Below are 14,822 nucleotides of genomic sequence, written 5' to 3'. Positions count from 1 at the left end.
CTAGGCAACTGGTTCAGAAAATGGCGGATTGAAGTGAACCCCACCAAGAGTGCAGCGGTACTCTTCGGTAACGCGAATAGATCCGCGCTAAAAAACGACCGACCGACGTCATTAAATTGTATGAAACACCCATACCGTGGGTGAAGGATTACAAATACTTAGGAGTCACGTTCAACAGCAATATGAACTTCAAGAAACATATTGATACGGTATGCAATAGAGCCCGATTTGTCCTCAGTCGCCTTTATCCACTTGTGTGTGGGCGAAGCAAACTTCCGCTCAAACACAAAGTGACGCTGTACAAAACCATCGTACGGCCCATACTGTCATACGCAAGCGTTGTTTTCGCGCACACCCGACCGAGCTACTTACGTCGACGCGTCGTTTGCAAGAAGTTCAAAATAAATTCACGCGCATGGCAACCGGAGCCCCGTGGTTCATCCGAAACGTTGACCTTCACCGCGACCTAGAGCTTCCGACGATAGCTCAACACTTTAAAGAGATCTCGCGACGCTTCTTTGACAAGGCGCCTAACCATCCCAACATCTTGGTTAGGAAGGCATGCGGGTACACCCCCCTTCACCATAGTCTCAACCCAATAAGACGTCCCAGACACGTAACGGTAGACCCGGATGACGACATCACCATCGCGAACGCGACACCCACACAAACACCGACACGAACACGCACACACCGCCTTCGCAGGCGTAGGCGCGGTCAACCACCGCAAACCACTGGCACTCGTCACTCTGACGATGGCCAGCGGCCCGCACTCTAGATACACCACACATTGTTTTGATACCCGACGAGACGTTAGTCCTCGTCCTGTAATAGTTTCACTACACTCACTAACACACGGACTGACTGACGGACTGACATACACCACTTACACAACCACAAACACACTCCACAAACAGACACAAACACAAGCATACATGCACACTAACATTTACACTACTTACACACATACAAACATACATACATACAATCATAAACACATACACACACACTTAAATACATTACACTAAACATCACCACACTCGCCGGCGAGTGTGTTCTTCTCATCTTTTCATCTTCATTTCATCTTCATTTTCATTCTCTCTCCTTCCCACAAGCACACAGCCGGTCTGAGGTTCGAGTCTCCTTAGGAGACGCCCCGCGACTGTTGTTGCGTAGTCCACGGCCCACGTCCTACTTCGCTGTGAAAGCCAGGGCTACTAACAGCACAGAGGAGGTTTTAGTCCGTATGGGGCGTCCGCTTACGCGGACACTCGAGTCCGACATATTACGCCCCGTTCCGGGGCGTAAATACGTAATAGTATTTCCACCTCTCAAAAAAAAAAAAAACTGTGCTAAGAAAAAAATTAAATTGGAAAATTTCTGCTGTACTTTAATTTGTTGTAAGTTGCTGTCTTAGTTATCATAAAATATTAATTTTAGGGAAACTATTATCATCTCTGTAAACCGAAATATATGTGACTGATTGTTTCTAAATAAATAAATAAATAACAAACGAACAATTATTCAAAGGAGTGATGTATGTAAATGTGATATATAAATACGAGTATAAATCAAAATGTCTATCAAAATTTAAATCGGCAATGTGAAGGACAAACGCGCTATAAATTATTCATTGACGCAAAATTCGAGCGCATTGTAATAATTTACTCGCTCCGTGCATTATTTTTTATTTCGCCTTTAGGACAAAAAGTTAAAATTACAAAGCTGACTGCCAACCCTCGCTAGTCTCAGAGGCACGCGAAGAAGAAGTAGTGCATTATTGCATGTGACGAGTCTATTCTCCTAACAACTCCTATTTACCAGTGGGAGGCTCCTTTGCACAGGATACCGGCTAGATTATGGGTACCACGACGGCGCCAATTTCTGCCGAGAAGCAGCAATATGTAAGCATTATTGTGTTTCGGTCTGAAGTTGCATCCAATATACGATAATTAATATTTATATAGTAAATTCTTTATTACTTTAAAAAAAATAATTTATATTATTTAAACACGACTCATATATTGGATGTAGCACCTTACAAACTAATTTGTTATCTATATTACAGCCATTGTAAAATAATCTATTTGATTGAAAAGAGTGGCCGTTGAGTTTCTTGTAGGTTCTTCTTACGAGCTCAACTTTTTACGAACGTACTTTCCGTAGTAATGATCCAAAAGCGCTTAGTTTAAGCCTAATTTAATAATGTTTTTTTGACTTTAAAATTGAAGGGCGCCGTAGCTAGTAAAATTACTGGGCAAATGAGACTTAACATCGCATCACCTTGAGATGCAATTGTAGTGCCGCTCAGAATTTTTGGGTTTTTCAATAATCCTGAGCGGCACTGCATTACAATAATGGGCAGGGCGTATCAATTACCATTAGCTGAACGTCCTGCTCATCTCGTCCCTTATTTTCATAAAAAAATCTTATCCACGAGTTTTAGGTTCGTAGAACGTTAAGATCACTCGAAGTTTTGATTTTAGGACTTTATCCCATACTAACCTCCCAATGAGATGTCAGCAAGATTCTTCATCATGATATTGGCTTCATTCTTCACAGAAACACAGCCTGATTCCAACATGCCGAAACCTGGAGACAAAAAATTATTTTAGTTATAGTTTGGTCAAACTGAATGCTCATTGGTCAGATCAATCACGTCATATCGGAAACAGTCGCTATTGGCTGTGGCCGATGATCCCAAAACAATTTTCATTACCCAGCAAACAAAGGTCATAGAGCAGATAACATTTTTTAAGAGAATACGTGACAAAACACCCAAGACCTTCAACTGACGGTAAATGAGACGCCTAGTTCAATGCAGTGCCGCTCAGCATTATTCTTGGAAAATTCTATGGTGTGTCATTAGGCGCTACTTAGTAGCCTATTAGCGCGCATATATTTTAAAGAAACCTACTACTGTTATCAAAAACCTCCTACTTCTTCTTCTTCAACTGCCCCTCCATTACTGGAGGTCGCAGCAGTCAGGTTTTTTAACTTTTCCTTTTATTTTTTATGTAAATAAAGGACGAGACGAGCAGGACGTTCAGCTGATGGTAATTAATGCGCCCTGTCAATTACAATGCAGTGCCGCTCATGATTCTTGAAATACCCAGACATGAGATGTTAAGTCTCATTTGCCCAATAATTTCACTAGCTACAGCGCCTATAAGACCGAAACACAGTAATGTTTACACATTACAGCTACACGACAAAAATAGGCGCCGTTGTGGTACCCATAATCTAGCCGGCATCCTGTGCAAAGGAGCCTCCCACTGGTCCGTCTAGTCCATGGCTAAGTGGAATAGTTCTTGGACTGTCTAGATACCAGTCCACTCCCTTATATTTCTGAGCCAAGATTTCTTTCTTCTCCCAACACCTCCCTGATTTATGAAACCATCGTCAGATTATAGAAGAGCCTACTCCTATCTTTCGGCTTCATGGCCCGATCAGTTTGATGGTACTACTATCTTCATTAGCTTGCTTTTGATTTGATTGTTTAGTCGCTTCTAACAAATACTACCTATATTATAATTAAATTACCACCTTCAATTATTAAAAGCTCACAAAAGTACATTTATGAATGTTAACCGCTTCGACTCTATTGTGGAAAAGTTGCATCCAGATAATAGTATTTATTTTCTATTCTATTATTCTCTGATGTAACGAACTTTTCAATAATGGTTAGTTATGACTAATATTTTTCCATACTAACCGAAAAATAAACATAAACACCGGTTATCCTCTACAGATAGCCAAAAGCCAGTTCTTTTGAGGTATATAATATTTTTTTTTTAATTTATGATGGAACTTTTCGAGACGTCGAAATTATAAATTAGAATTTATAATTTTATAATTTATAATTTCGACGAGATTTAGATACAATTATGAATTAGTGCTGGATAATTTGCTTTTGGCCCTGTCACACTATGTCCTTTTTTAACAAGATGGACCGCAGGGCCATAATAGCCGAGTACGGTGAACTACAGAAGATATTGACTTAGCAGTTCTAAGAAAATATTATTGCAGTTTATGTGACCAGCGAGAAGTCATCATCACGTCAAAGAACAGTACGTAAAAAGAAAATCTACAAAAACATGTACAAATCAAGTGACGGCTGGAAAAATATTCTCAATGGAATCAATAATAGTGTAATACTGAAAACAAAGGTCATCATACTGAACAATTAAGTGGTTTAATAGATAAGTAACATAACATTAATAAGAGTATTGTGTTAATGAGCTCTTTCTTGAGTTTGCCGTATGTCGATATTTCCTAGAATTCGATCCTTATTAGCGACACTATCAAATATTAGTGTATTAATACAACACACATATATATATGTATATATTTCAAAATCAACCAGTGCGATTCCTGGGCCTACCCAGGAATCGCACTGGTTGATTTAGGGCCTTTATCCTAATAAAAAAATTCTAAAATCCAATGTCACAGTGTTAATGTTTGACTAAATCAGGCCCTAGTCTCCTTAGATTTTGCTTTAACTATGTACCTTTAATTTTGAGCATGTAATGGTATAATTGGTTTTAATTGGTCTTTTGTTCGTTTGTTCTAAATTGTGAACCCCCTAAATTCGTTATGATGATTTTAAGCAAAATTAAAATTGTAATCAAAATTTATGAACGATGCCGGACTCGAATCCGCGATCTCTCGGGTTCCGCCCGAGAACTCTGAGCTGACAGATTGTTTAGATTTGAAAGAGCGACATATGAAGTAAATTTCCTAATATTCAATTATTGGGGTTGAGCATGTTATATATCAACGTGGATCCTGTAGATGGAGCCACAACCTGAGAGTTGTACAAGATTTATGAACAATACGTCACCCGCAGGATTGGCTCAGTTGGAAGAGCTCGGACGGAACCCGAAAGGTCGCGGGTTCGAGTCCGGGGAAGGAGATATATATATATATATATATATATTGATACGGGTCTCAAAAGAAATGACCGACTGTCAGTCAAGTATAACTTCAAAAACAGGAGGGAGCTGATCTGGTTATGTTTATTTTTATCAATTTGTTCGATCAGAACTTCATCGATTATTGACTGATTCGGAATTTTTATAGGTTAGTTTTCTAAATTAGATAAATAAAGATATACTCGTATATTATTATGAAATTTAAACAATTTGTTACTTATAAAGTGAATCAATGAAGTTCTGATCGAACAAATTGATAAAAATAAACATAACCTGATCAGCTCCTCCTGTTTTTGAAGTTATACTTGACTGACAGTCGGTCATTTCTTTTGAGACCCGTATCAAGTCGAAAATAACTTCAAATTCTTACATTTAGGCGGAACTGCAGACAGACTAGATATTATTTTGGCTATCGTGAAGCATTGCCCTGCCACGTGGAAAGCATAAGGCGTTCTGTAACGTGTATCTATTGGTATAATCATCTTTTAATCTAATTAATTACTTCTCTTTATTCAAAACACTTTATTATGATTGCAAAATTTTATGTCTCAAGGCATTGCCTTGAGACATAAAATTTTGTTCAATGTTTCTAATGTTTTCCTTATCAGCAAGGATAATTACAATACTATTCTCAAATTAGTCCGTAGTCATTACGGATATTAATTCCATATTATTAATGGATAATCTTGTGACACTTTTAGGATAATAGTGAGATAGGCCATATGTAGCAAATGTGGGAGAAGTTTATGAATTTTACGATCAGATTGTAAATTAGGTCGTAGATTGTAGAAAGGAGTCAGGCCAACGAGAGCAAATATAAGAGAACTCGTATGAAAAGAATGTCAAGGTCAAGGCAAATGAGAACAGAAAGAAAAACGTCGAACGAAAGAAAGTGAATGGCATAGATTTAGAAGACACTTTTCTTTTCTATCTTGCTGAATAACCGTTAGAGATGTTAGAGAAAATATATGTCAGCGATATAGGCCCCTTATGAGGATATGTACAGGTTGATGTTAGAGCGTATCCAAAACAAATTCGTTAGACACCTATACTTCAATATGTGGAGTATACCCATTTATGTACCCGACGCTGTTCGTGCTGGGTATGGTAGGGTATAATGAATTAAGTGTCCGTGGGGACTTTTTTCTTAGCAGCGTATGTGGTGAAGTTGTTGCGCGGGAAGGAGCACAACCCGAGAGTTCTGTGCTGCTTAAGTCTCCGTGTGCCGGACCAGTACGTGTGGAGGCGCCTCCATCTGCTACTATACCGTTCCGATGGCGAGAACATTGTCGTCAAAGTCGCCTTTAACTGGAGCCCTTCGCAATGTAAATGAACTCCACTACAAAGTGGACATTCTTGGGTGTGCGTGGGGTGAACTCGCAAGGGTATTGTTACATGTAGTTCAATGTTCAAGTTTTTTGTGTTTTCTGGTGTGATGTATTATTTCTAATGTAATGTTTGGTTTATATTTAATGCTATTGTCACGAAATAGTAAAAAAAGAAGGACGCCGCGCCGTGATATTAGCAAGTGAAGCACCTTTATGCTAGTGTGTGTGCGGTTACGGTGTTTACCACTTACACAATTTTTTCTCCCTTAAATAATCATATTATATCCACAAATAATATTATATTATTGTTTTTACACTTTTTCACAACGCACCACGGCATTTTAAAATATTTTATTGCGACGCAAACTGATCTGTCACAGACGCTGGCAAATCTCATAATGGCGGCCGATGGCGGCTTGTATTAGTGTAAGGCTATGAGGCGTGAGGCTGTGTATTTACACGTTTACCGTTATGTAAGGTGACACGGAGTCCTTATTTTTTTATTCGTCCGTGTCTATTGTTTGATAAGTTTTAGATTTATTTGTTTGTTGGTTGCGTATATTATTTTTGTTTGTTTGTAACTGTCTCATTAGGTGTTCTGTAATGGTAGTTGCTATGTGAGGTAAATAAAATAAAAATGTTTGTCTCTTGCTCTCTTTGTTTGTTTATATATACGCTACAAGGTATGGCTTGACATTATGGTTGGTTGCTTGTGGAGCACCTAGCATTGCATAGAGACGTCGCTTCATTGAGTATCTTTTACCACATTTTCACGGGTATTGGTCTCAAGAACTGTTTATCCAAATTCGTGCCATCAGATTCATAAATTGATTGGCTGTAAGATTTATTGGAAGATGGTCGGTCTCCTTCTGTGGTTCTACTTCGAATGGCGATGAAACAAACTGGACTAAGGGAATAAGAGCTGGCTCGGCCTAACGGTTCAATTCTTATTTAGCTCAATTATTATTTAACTCGTTCAATGTCGTACTGTAATTAACAATATATTAGGAAGTATTTGTTAATTGCTTGTTGAACAAGGGTAATGTCTCCTATCATTAGAATTTGATGAGGGCATCAATTATTATCACCATTTCAAGAGAATACGTTAGAACTGGATCTGAAGAAGTAATGTGTTAAGCATACCACATATCAATTACAATTTTTAATGGCTCTCTGATTGAGTTGCAACCAAGGGGCAGTGGATTCGATGACTGCGGAGGATTGAACTAAAAACGAAAACTCTTTGCAATTTATTATTATTAATATTAATAAAACTTTTATTTCGGATCAGATTCATATCTCTGTTAGTAATGTTTTACAAACTAATGTAATGTAATAACTACTAGTTAGTAGGTAACTCGAAATTACTGAAAAAAATCTCTGGACGCTCGCGAGTGGCGCTTCAAATAGGCACACAAAAGTAGCTGTCAAACATATCGAACAGCCTGTCCAGTGGTATTTATACAGGTCAGTGAGACAAATGTAATCCGAGTGTCACGATCGTCAATGTAACAACAGATAGATAATTATTTTTTCTGAGTGTGCGTGCTGGTCCTCCTCGTTCTCGATGTCTCTTGCCAGCGAAATTGAGAACAAACGCGTCATTTGTATCAATAATTTATTATATAATAAACCTTAGTAATTTAAATGTCTAGATAGAGCTTCTTTTAACAGACAGTCGATGAAAACAGGCCAGGTTTATTACTATAGTGTGCGTGACAAGCTACGTCTTAAACTCGCGAGTTGTATGTCACTTTGTGTTAGTGACGCGCATTGCTCAAAAAAGGGTTTCATTGTCAACCTTAATTGGACGTGGTTCCTGAAAAACGTTCCAAGCCACATTCATCTCATTTTAAGGAATTCGTGTTTAAAGTTTAATCAATATTAATGTATTCCATACACATGAGTTGGGCTACTAAGTCATGATGTCATTTAAAGAGTGACAGTAGGGCTGTCATTTTTTATCAGTTCGTTAATATGAATCACGTGACCAGTTTTGTGTTCTTAACTCAATTTCGACATGATTGCGGCTTGGAACGTTTTTTTTTTAATTACGTCCAATTTTATTGGATATTTTCAATTCAATTTTGTCTTAAGTATGGCCCTGCTATTAAAGCGTTATTTAAACTATACTTTTATTCTAAAAACTTACTTTTTCTTGGTGATTTACGATATATGATAATAATTATGTAAATTTAATTGCATTTGTCTATGGTACGTGACCAAATTATTTAGTAAGTATATCAAATTCAAATATTTTTTATTCAAAATAAAATATGAATACGGTTTACCCTAAAGAACTGCAATCCCTGCAACATCCCTCTAATTCTATACCTAAACGCTTCAAATTGTACAGTTTATGACGATTTTGAGCTCTTCGAGCACAAAAAGTCTGGTAAAAGTTTAATAAAACACTATTTTTTTAATTTCAAACGGCAATAATAATAACTTTGGAATTAATGAACCGATTTCATGCGGTTGGCAGCATTCGACGCAGTTTTTTGAGCCTCATAAGAATCTTTGAATTTCAATTGATCGAACTCGGAAGTTCGAAGTAATTCATTTTTTTCTGTTTTCTTTCGTCAACGATAACTCACGAATGAATCAAACGATATTGACCGGCTTGGTGGCGATCGATGTGGTCTTTTGATGTTCAGAGTTGAGTTTTGGAATCGACCGCGTTAAAGCAGTTTAAAAGTTATTGCAAAAAAAACACAAGAAAAAAGTTTTTTTGAGATTTCTTAAAATCTACCGGTCCGAATTTTCAAAATCTAAGTTTAGCCCTTTCGAATGGCGCTAACCGCGATGAAATAGGTCCAGCCATTCAAAAGTTATAAAAGTTTTATTTACTTGCATACATACACATACATACACACACAAATACAGACGTACGGACAGGACACCATCGCGGGAATAGTAGGGGAAGCTTCCTAGGAACTTAAACCGTTGAGATCTGATGAAAGCTCGGTTTACGAAGAACGGCGAAAACCAATAACTTCCCGAATTTTCGAAAATTTTCAATTTTCTTAGCGAAAAGTTAAAAATGAGCTATAATAATATATTTTTGTAAGTAAGATTAGTAATTGCATCAAAGGAAAAAAATAATAAACAATAAACAGTTTTAATCATTAAACACCGTTAAATTTAAAAACCGGTTCCAAGCCTTGACCAGTAAAGGATAAGTGCTAAGTAATATTATCAGGCTTCAAAAACATGACGTCATAATATTGCATCTAAGGTCATCGCATCGTTTGACAGAAATTTCGTGTTTTCAAGAATCCTGAGTGTGTAGGATTATTTTACACACTGGGAATTATATAATATTTCTTCTGTCTTCGTCTGGATATGAGAAAAAAAGGATTTCAAGGAACTTTCTTCCACGTACAACCAAGCCGAGTAATAGGCTACCTTGTGAATACGACGATAAGACATTAGTGCCTTCAAAAAAAGCGCAAAATCTTCGAAAGGAAGGTGTACTCCTTTATGGTAAGTAACTCAAACTAGAAAATTATCACACAAATGTAACCAACTGTGAGAAACCATGAAATTCATGTGATTTATGGATGAATCCTAATTAGGCAAACAAAAGAGAGGCGATTGCTGGTCCATGCGTAATGCTCGTTAACGGGCGCTACTTGTAGAATGATCCGGTTACCAGCAACTCTGGTTCATGTTTTTAAAATTATTTAATATATTTATGTTTTTTATAATTACTTAGTCATGTAAGGAATTACTTAGTTTTGTTGCATCACTACATATATTGTAATTAAAAAAAATTGTAAGACCATCAATCTGTAAATGTTCATTTCAAAGAGTGAGTTTCTTGCAACTTCTTCTCATCAACCTCTTCCGAAGTGGTGTTAGCTGGTAAAAAGAAAAATCTTTTGACATAATACTAAAGTGTCATTTTCTTTACCTAGATGAATAAAGTGTTTTTGTTTGATTTGATTTTAAATGACGTGTGATATTTTTTTTTTAAATTACAATTTTATTTTATGCAGAGATAATCACGCATGCCACCGCGACGCCTAGTCAACTACTATCATATGAGTCCTATGGTGTTGGACCTAGTATCTCTTAACACAAATTTGGAGGTAAAAAAATTATAGATGATAGAGCTTTGGTCCACGATTATAGTGTTACTACTCTTATTACAAGATAAAGCACGGTTTTCAAGAAAATAACGAAAATTATTCTAACGTCAAAACAGATAAAGCAAGATACATAATAGTTTTAAGGGTAAATGTACTTTTATAATAAAGTCCCAGCCGCTGTTCAGGCACTATCTATAAATAAATTTTAATTTTATTAAAAAACGGCTCTATCGTAAATCCTACTCCACAGCTGAATATCCCAGTGATCGGACAGCCTGGAACGTAATGAAAATACAATTTTGTATATTTTTATTAAAAAGAGCGCAGACAAAGTATGCTGCTCCCAGCAGTTTCTTGCAGTTGCTTCTTTTCTCTCAGATTGCCATTTGTTTCCGAAGCGGTAGTGGTATCTAGTATATTAGAAATGACATCAAAAAGAATTATAAAAAAAAATTAATGCCTAAGGAAATAAATGCCTTTTGGCTTCACGTAACAAAATTACATGAGCACTGGCATGCCGGCGGGAGGCTAAAAGCTGTCAGATGTAAATGAAAAACAGTGAAATGAAACACAAAAAAAATGTAAACGCTTATTATGTTAGCATAAAAATTAGTTAGGTAAAGTTATGTTAGAACAGTTACCACAACCGAAAGTTACCAGTATCGAATTGTTGGCGTTTTCCGAAGAAGAAAGAAAGGGAAAGTTTATTTTCTCTTCATTTACAAATTAGGAGGGGGGAATCAATCCTTTAAAATGTCATAGTTTTAATTTTGATTATAATACTATTTTTCTCGGGAACGGTCCATTACCTTCTAATGAGAGTAGTATCAGGGGTGAGGGAGCCCCCCCTCACTCTCCTTTCCCCCCACCTCCTTCCCTCTTGTGCTAAGGGATAGTAAGTTTTAACCGAGTTCTATTCCTTTCATTAATGGTAGACATAAAAAATACTAACCAGTCTGCATGGTGAAGATAATGAAGGATGAAGTCAGGATCCAATTAGTGTCCTCCAGGTCGATCTCGAAGTTCTCCTGCAGGCTCACGGTGGTGTTGGTTAGGTTTGGGGACCTCAGGCCCGTGTGGAAGGTCCAGTTTGAGTCCATCGTGGAATATGGGGCCTTATGTTGTAAATTCTAAAACAAAGGATATTGTTAGAATTATAAACTTTATCCCGTCAAACTTAGCACAGGGTTAGGGTTTTTCTTTTAGATAGAAATTAGAAAGTAAGTTACAAGATATTTATATTTTATACATCGAATGTAAAAACTCTTACTAAAAATATTTAGAACAGAAGCCATATTCATGTGTAGTCTCATAAAGGTTATTACTCGTAAAGTACTACTACACAATTTTAATTGTAACTTAAAAGTACGAGCGACAGCCAACCCTTAAACCCTTTTAATGATAATAACCGGTGGGAGGCTCCTTTGCATAGGATGCCGGCTAGATTATGGGTACCACGGCTCCTATGTCTGCCATGAGCAGTAATGTGTAAACATTACTGTGTTTCGGTCTGAAGGGCGCCGTAGCTAGTAAAATTACTGGGCAAATGAAACTTGACATCTTACGTCTCAAGGTGACGAGCGCAGTTGTAGTGTATCTCAGAAATGGCTTTTTCATGAATACTGACCGGCATTAAATTAAAATGGGCAGGGCGTATCAATTACCATCAGCTGAACATCCTGCTCGCCTCATCCCTTATTTTCATAAAAAAATTATAAATTTTATTTTTAAGTGTGATTGATACATTAGATTTGACTATCTAAAATACATAATAAGGTGTAAATGTGCCACCAGCACCGTTAACCACAGATTAGTTACAAAAATTGAAAAAGTTAAATATTCTACTAATACTTACTCATCCTGAGAGAACAATTTGTTGAATGCAATTACTATTTGTGACAGTAATCACGACCATCATGTTCACGAAGCATTCTTACACAAACAATGAATTCAAGCTCTAAAGGTTGATGCATTCAATATACGATGACATATTACATTGGATGCCTTACAAACTAATTTGTTATGTATATTACAGCCATTGTAAAATACCCTATTTGATGGAAAAGAGTTACGGCATTTAAAAAAAATATTTTATTGAGACGCAAACTGATCTGTCACAGACGATGACAATTTTCATAATGGCCGCCTATCGGCCTGTAGTAGTGTGTGCGTGGGGCTATGTATTTACACTTTAATCGGCTTGTTTTTGGTGCTACACTGTTATGTAAGGTAGTCTGTGGTCTATATGAGTAAAGTGATTTTCATTTGATTTGATTTTTTTATTTACACACAAGTTATAACTCTACGAATAAATCACCTTTGTAAAATGATTAAAGTTGTAGTTTCTTCGATAGAAACTATCCAAAGTTATATCAAGAAATTAAATTAATCAGCAAAAATATTTTACGAACAAAATCAGATTTTAAATAGTAACTAAACTATATATTTTCGTGATATCCATATATATTATTTAATACCAGAAGTGAATGAGTTCACTGCGTCACGCCACACATCTAGATGATGCGGAAGTATTTAAGACTCTAATAGTGCTTAGACTTTATTTTCTACACAAATTAAATTTATAATCAAAATTTACGAACGATGCGGGACTCGAATCCCCGACCCCTCACGTTCCGTGCGAATGCTCTACCACTGAGCCAACCGTTCGAGTGACGTATCGTTCATTAATCTTGTATATGTCTTGTTCAACTCTCAGGTTGTGGCTTCATCTACAGGATCTACTTTACAGTTGCACCTGCTCAACCCCAATATTTGCATATTAATAAATTGACTTGAGATGTCGCTCTTTCAAATCTAAACAATTCGTTATTTTTTTAAAGTTATAACCCTCACTTCTAGGATTAATTACACAAATTAAATTTATAAACAAAATTTATGAACGATGCGGGACTCGAATCCGCGACCTCTAGCGTTCCATGCGAGTGCTCTTCCATTGAACCAACCATTGCAGTGAAGTATCGTTCATAATTCTTGTATATGTCTTTGTCAACTCTCAGGTTTCGGCTTCTCTTAATTTATTTTCTTCATATATAAATGTCTGTAATTTTTCACGATTTTGCAAAATACTACATTGATAGCGTTATGGTAGCAAGTGCATCTCGAAGTGATTAATGTGTGGAGTGCTATTCCCGGGTTGAGCAAAGCGGTAGGTACTAGGTATTGAGTATTTCTGTATAAAGGGATAAATTTCTTGCCTCGCACAGTAACTTTGTGGAATCAATTACCGGCTGCTGTTTTCCCGAACCGAAATGACTTAGGGACCTTCAAGAAAAAAGCATACTCCCACCTTAAAGGCCGGCAACGCATCCCTTGACACCTGTTGTTGCGGATGTCCATGGGCGGTTGCCTCATCTCTCTCCATCCCGTGAACTTCTTGCCCGTTTGCTCCCTCTTACAAAAAAAGGGAATTTTTAGGAACTCGCGTAATCCAGGACTTACCCCCCATTAAACGGGACCTAGAGATGTAGTTGTACCTATCTCTACCTCTACCTATCTCAAGCGTATCTCATAAAATACTTATAAAACACTAAAGGGTATAATTTAATATATATAAATTACGTGACACGTTGTTTGTCCGCGATGGACTCCGCGATGAGAGTACTTCATGGAGTGCAGTTTGGTCCAACTTGAGAGATAGGATAGTTTTTATTTCGATTTGGGACCCATAATTATTTTTATTTTCAATATTTGTTTTGTATAGACATATTATTTTATTTAGTGGCGTACGGTTTGACAGTTCCGCTGTGAAACAATTTTATTGTAACAACAAGGATCATTTTTACGAAATAATTCTTGATGTTTTGAAATATTATTGGCAAATTCCTATAAAACAGTGTTTTTTTATTATCTACAGAACAACGTCTGTCGGGGCAGCTAGTAATATTATAAAACCGATCAATAACGAGATGAAAATTTAAAAAACGAATTCCCAAAATACTAATTAAAAAATAAAAAAGTTTTGATAGCAAATTAAAACAAAAACAAATACATTCTCTACTCACCTATAAAATCATCACTAAAACCACGTTAATCACTATTTAATGAATACAAACTTAAAACTAACATTTAAAAATGATATATATTTTTATATCTATTAAAAAAACAAATTTTACGTCTCGTATAGACGCAACCTGAACACAAACTGAACTAAAGAATTCGCCGAGTTCAAAAGTAATTGATGCTCTGGTAAAAGAGACTAGTACTCATTGGTTCCGTTTAAATTATCTGTCTGTACTTTTATTAGTTTTTTTTTTAAATGAGAAAAAGTGACAAGACGAGAAGGACATCCAGCCATTTCTTCAGATTCTGGAAAAAACCCAATATTCTGAGTGGTATATTAAATTTCGTAGTCGCAGTAAGTTTACTCAAGTCCATCAAACCGATACAAAATAACGACAGAAAAAGGCGCTGGTGTTGTATCGACCTATTTTTTATGGAAAAGATGA

At 36.6% G+C, this 14,822-nt stretch overlaps 1 protein-coding gene across 3 annotated transcripts in view; it reads right to left on the bottom strand.

Moving 5' to 3' along the window:
• LOC126975386 (putative ammonium transporter 2) overlaps positions 1–14,513 on the bottom strand; it is a 37,204-nt gene extending 22,691 nt beyond the window's left edge. The window contains exons 1-3 of one of the 3 annotated variants that reach the window (XM_050823262.1): positions 14,379–14,513; positions 11,309–11,486; positions 2,506–2,592 (exon numbers count right to left, since the gene is read on the bottom strand). In XM_050823262.1, the coding sequence (XP_050679219.1) occupies positions 2,506–2,592; positions 11,309–11,456 (235 nt within the window). In that variant the 5' untranslated portion in view covers positions 11,457–11,486; positions 14,379–14,513. Of the gene's footprint in view, positions 1–2,505; positions 2,593–11,308; positions 11,487–12,211; positions 12,351–14,378 lie in introns of those variants that run through there. The other 2 variants (XM_050823263.1, XM_050823261.1) reach the window with 2 other exon arrangements.
• Positions 14,514–14,822: the final 309 nt, after the last annotated feature.

The sequence above is a fragment of the Leptidea sinapis genome, chromosome 35, assembly GCF_905404315.1.
Source record: "Leptidea sinapis chromosome 35, ilLepSina1.1, whole genome shotgun sequence".
Lineage (NCBI taxonomy): Eukaryota > Metazoa > Arthropoda > Insecta > Lepidoptera > Pieridae > Leptidea > Leptidea sinapis.
This window is presented reverse-complemented; position numbering and strand designations above follow the sequence as displayed.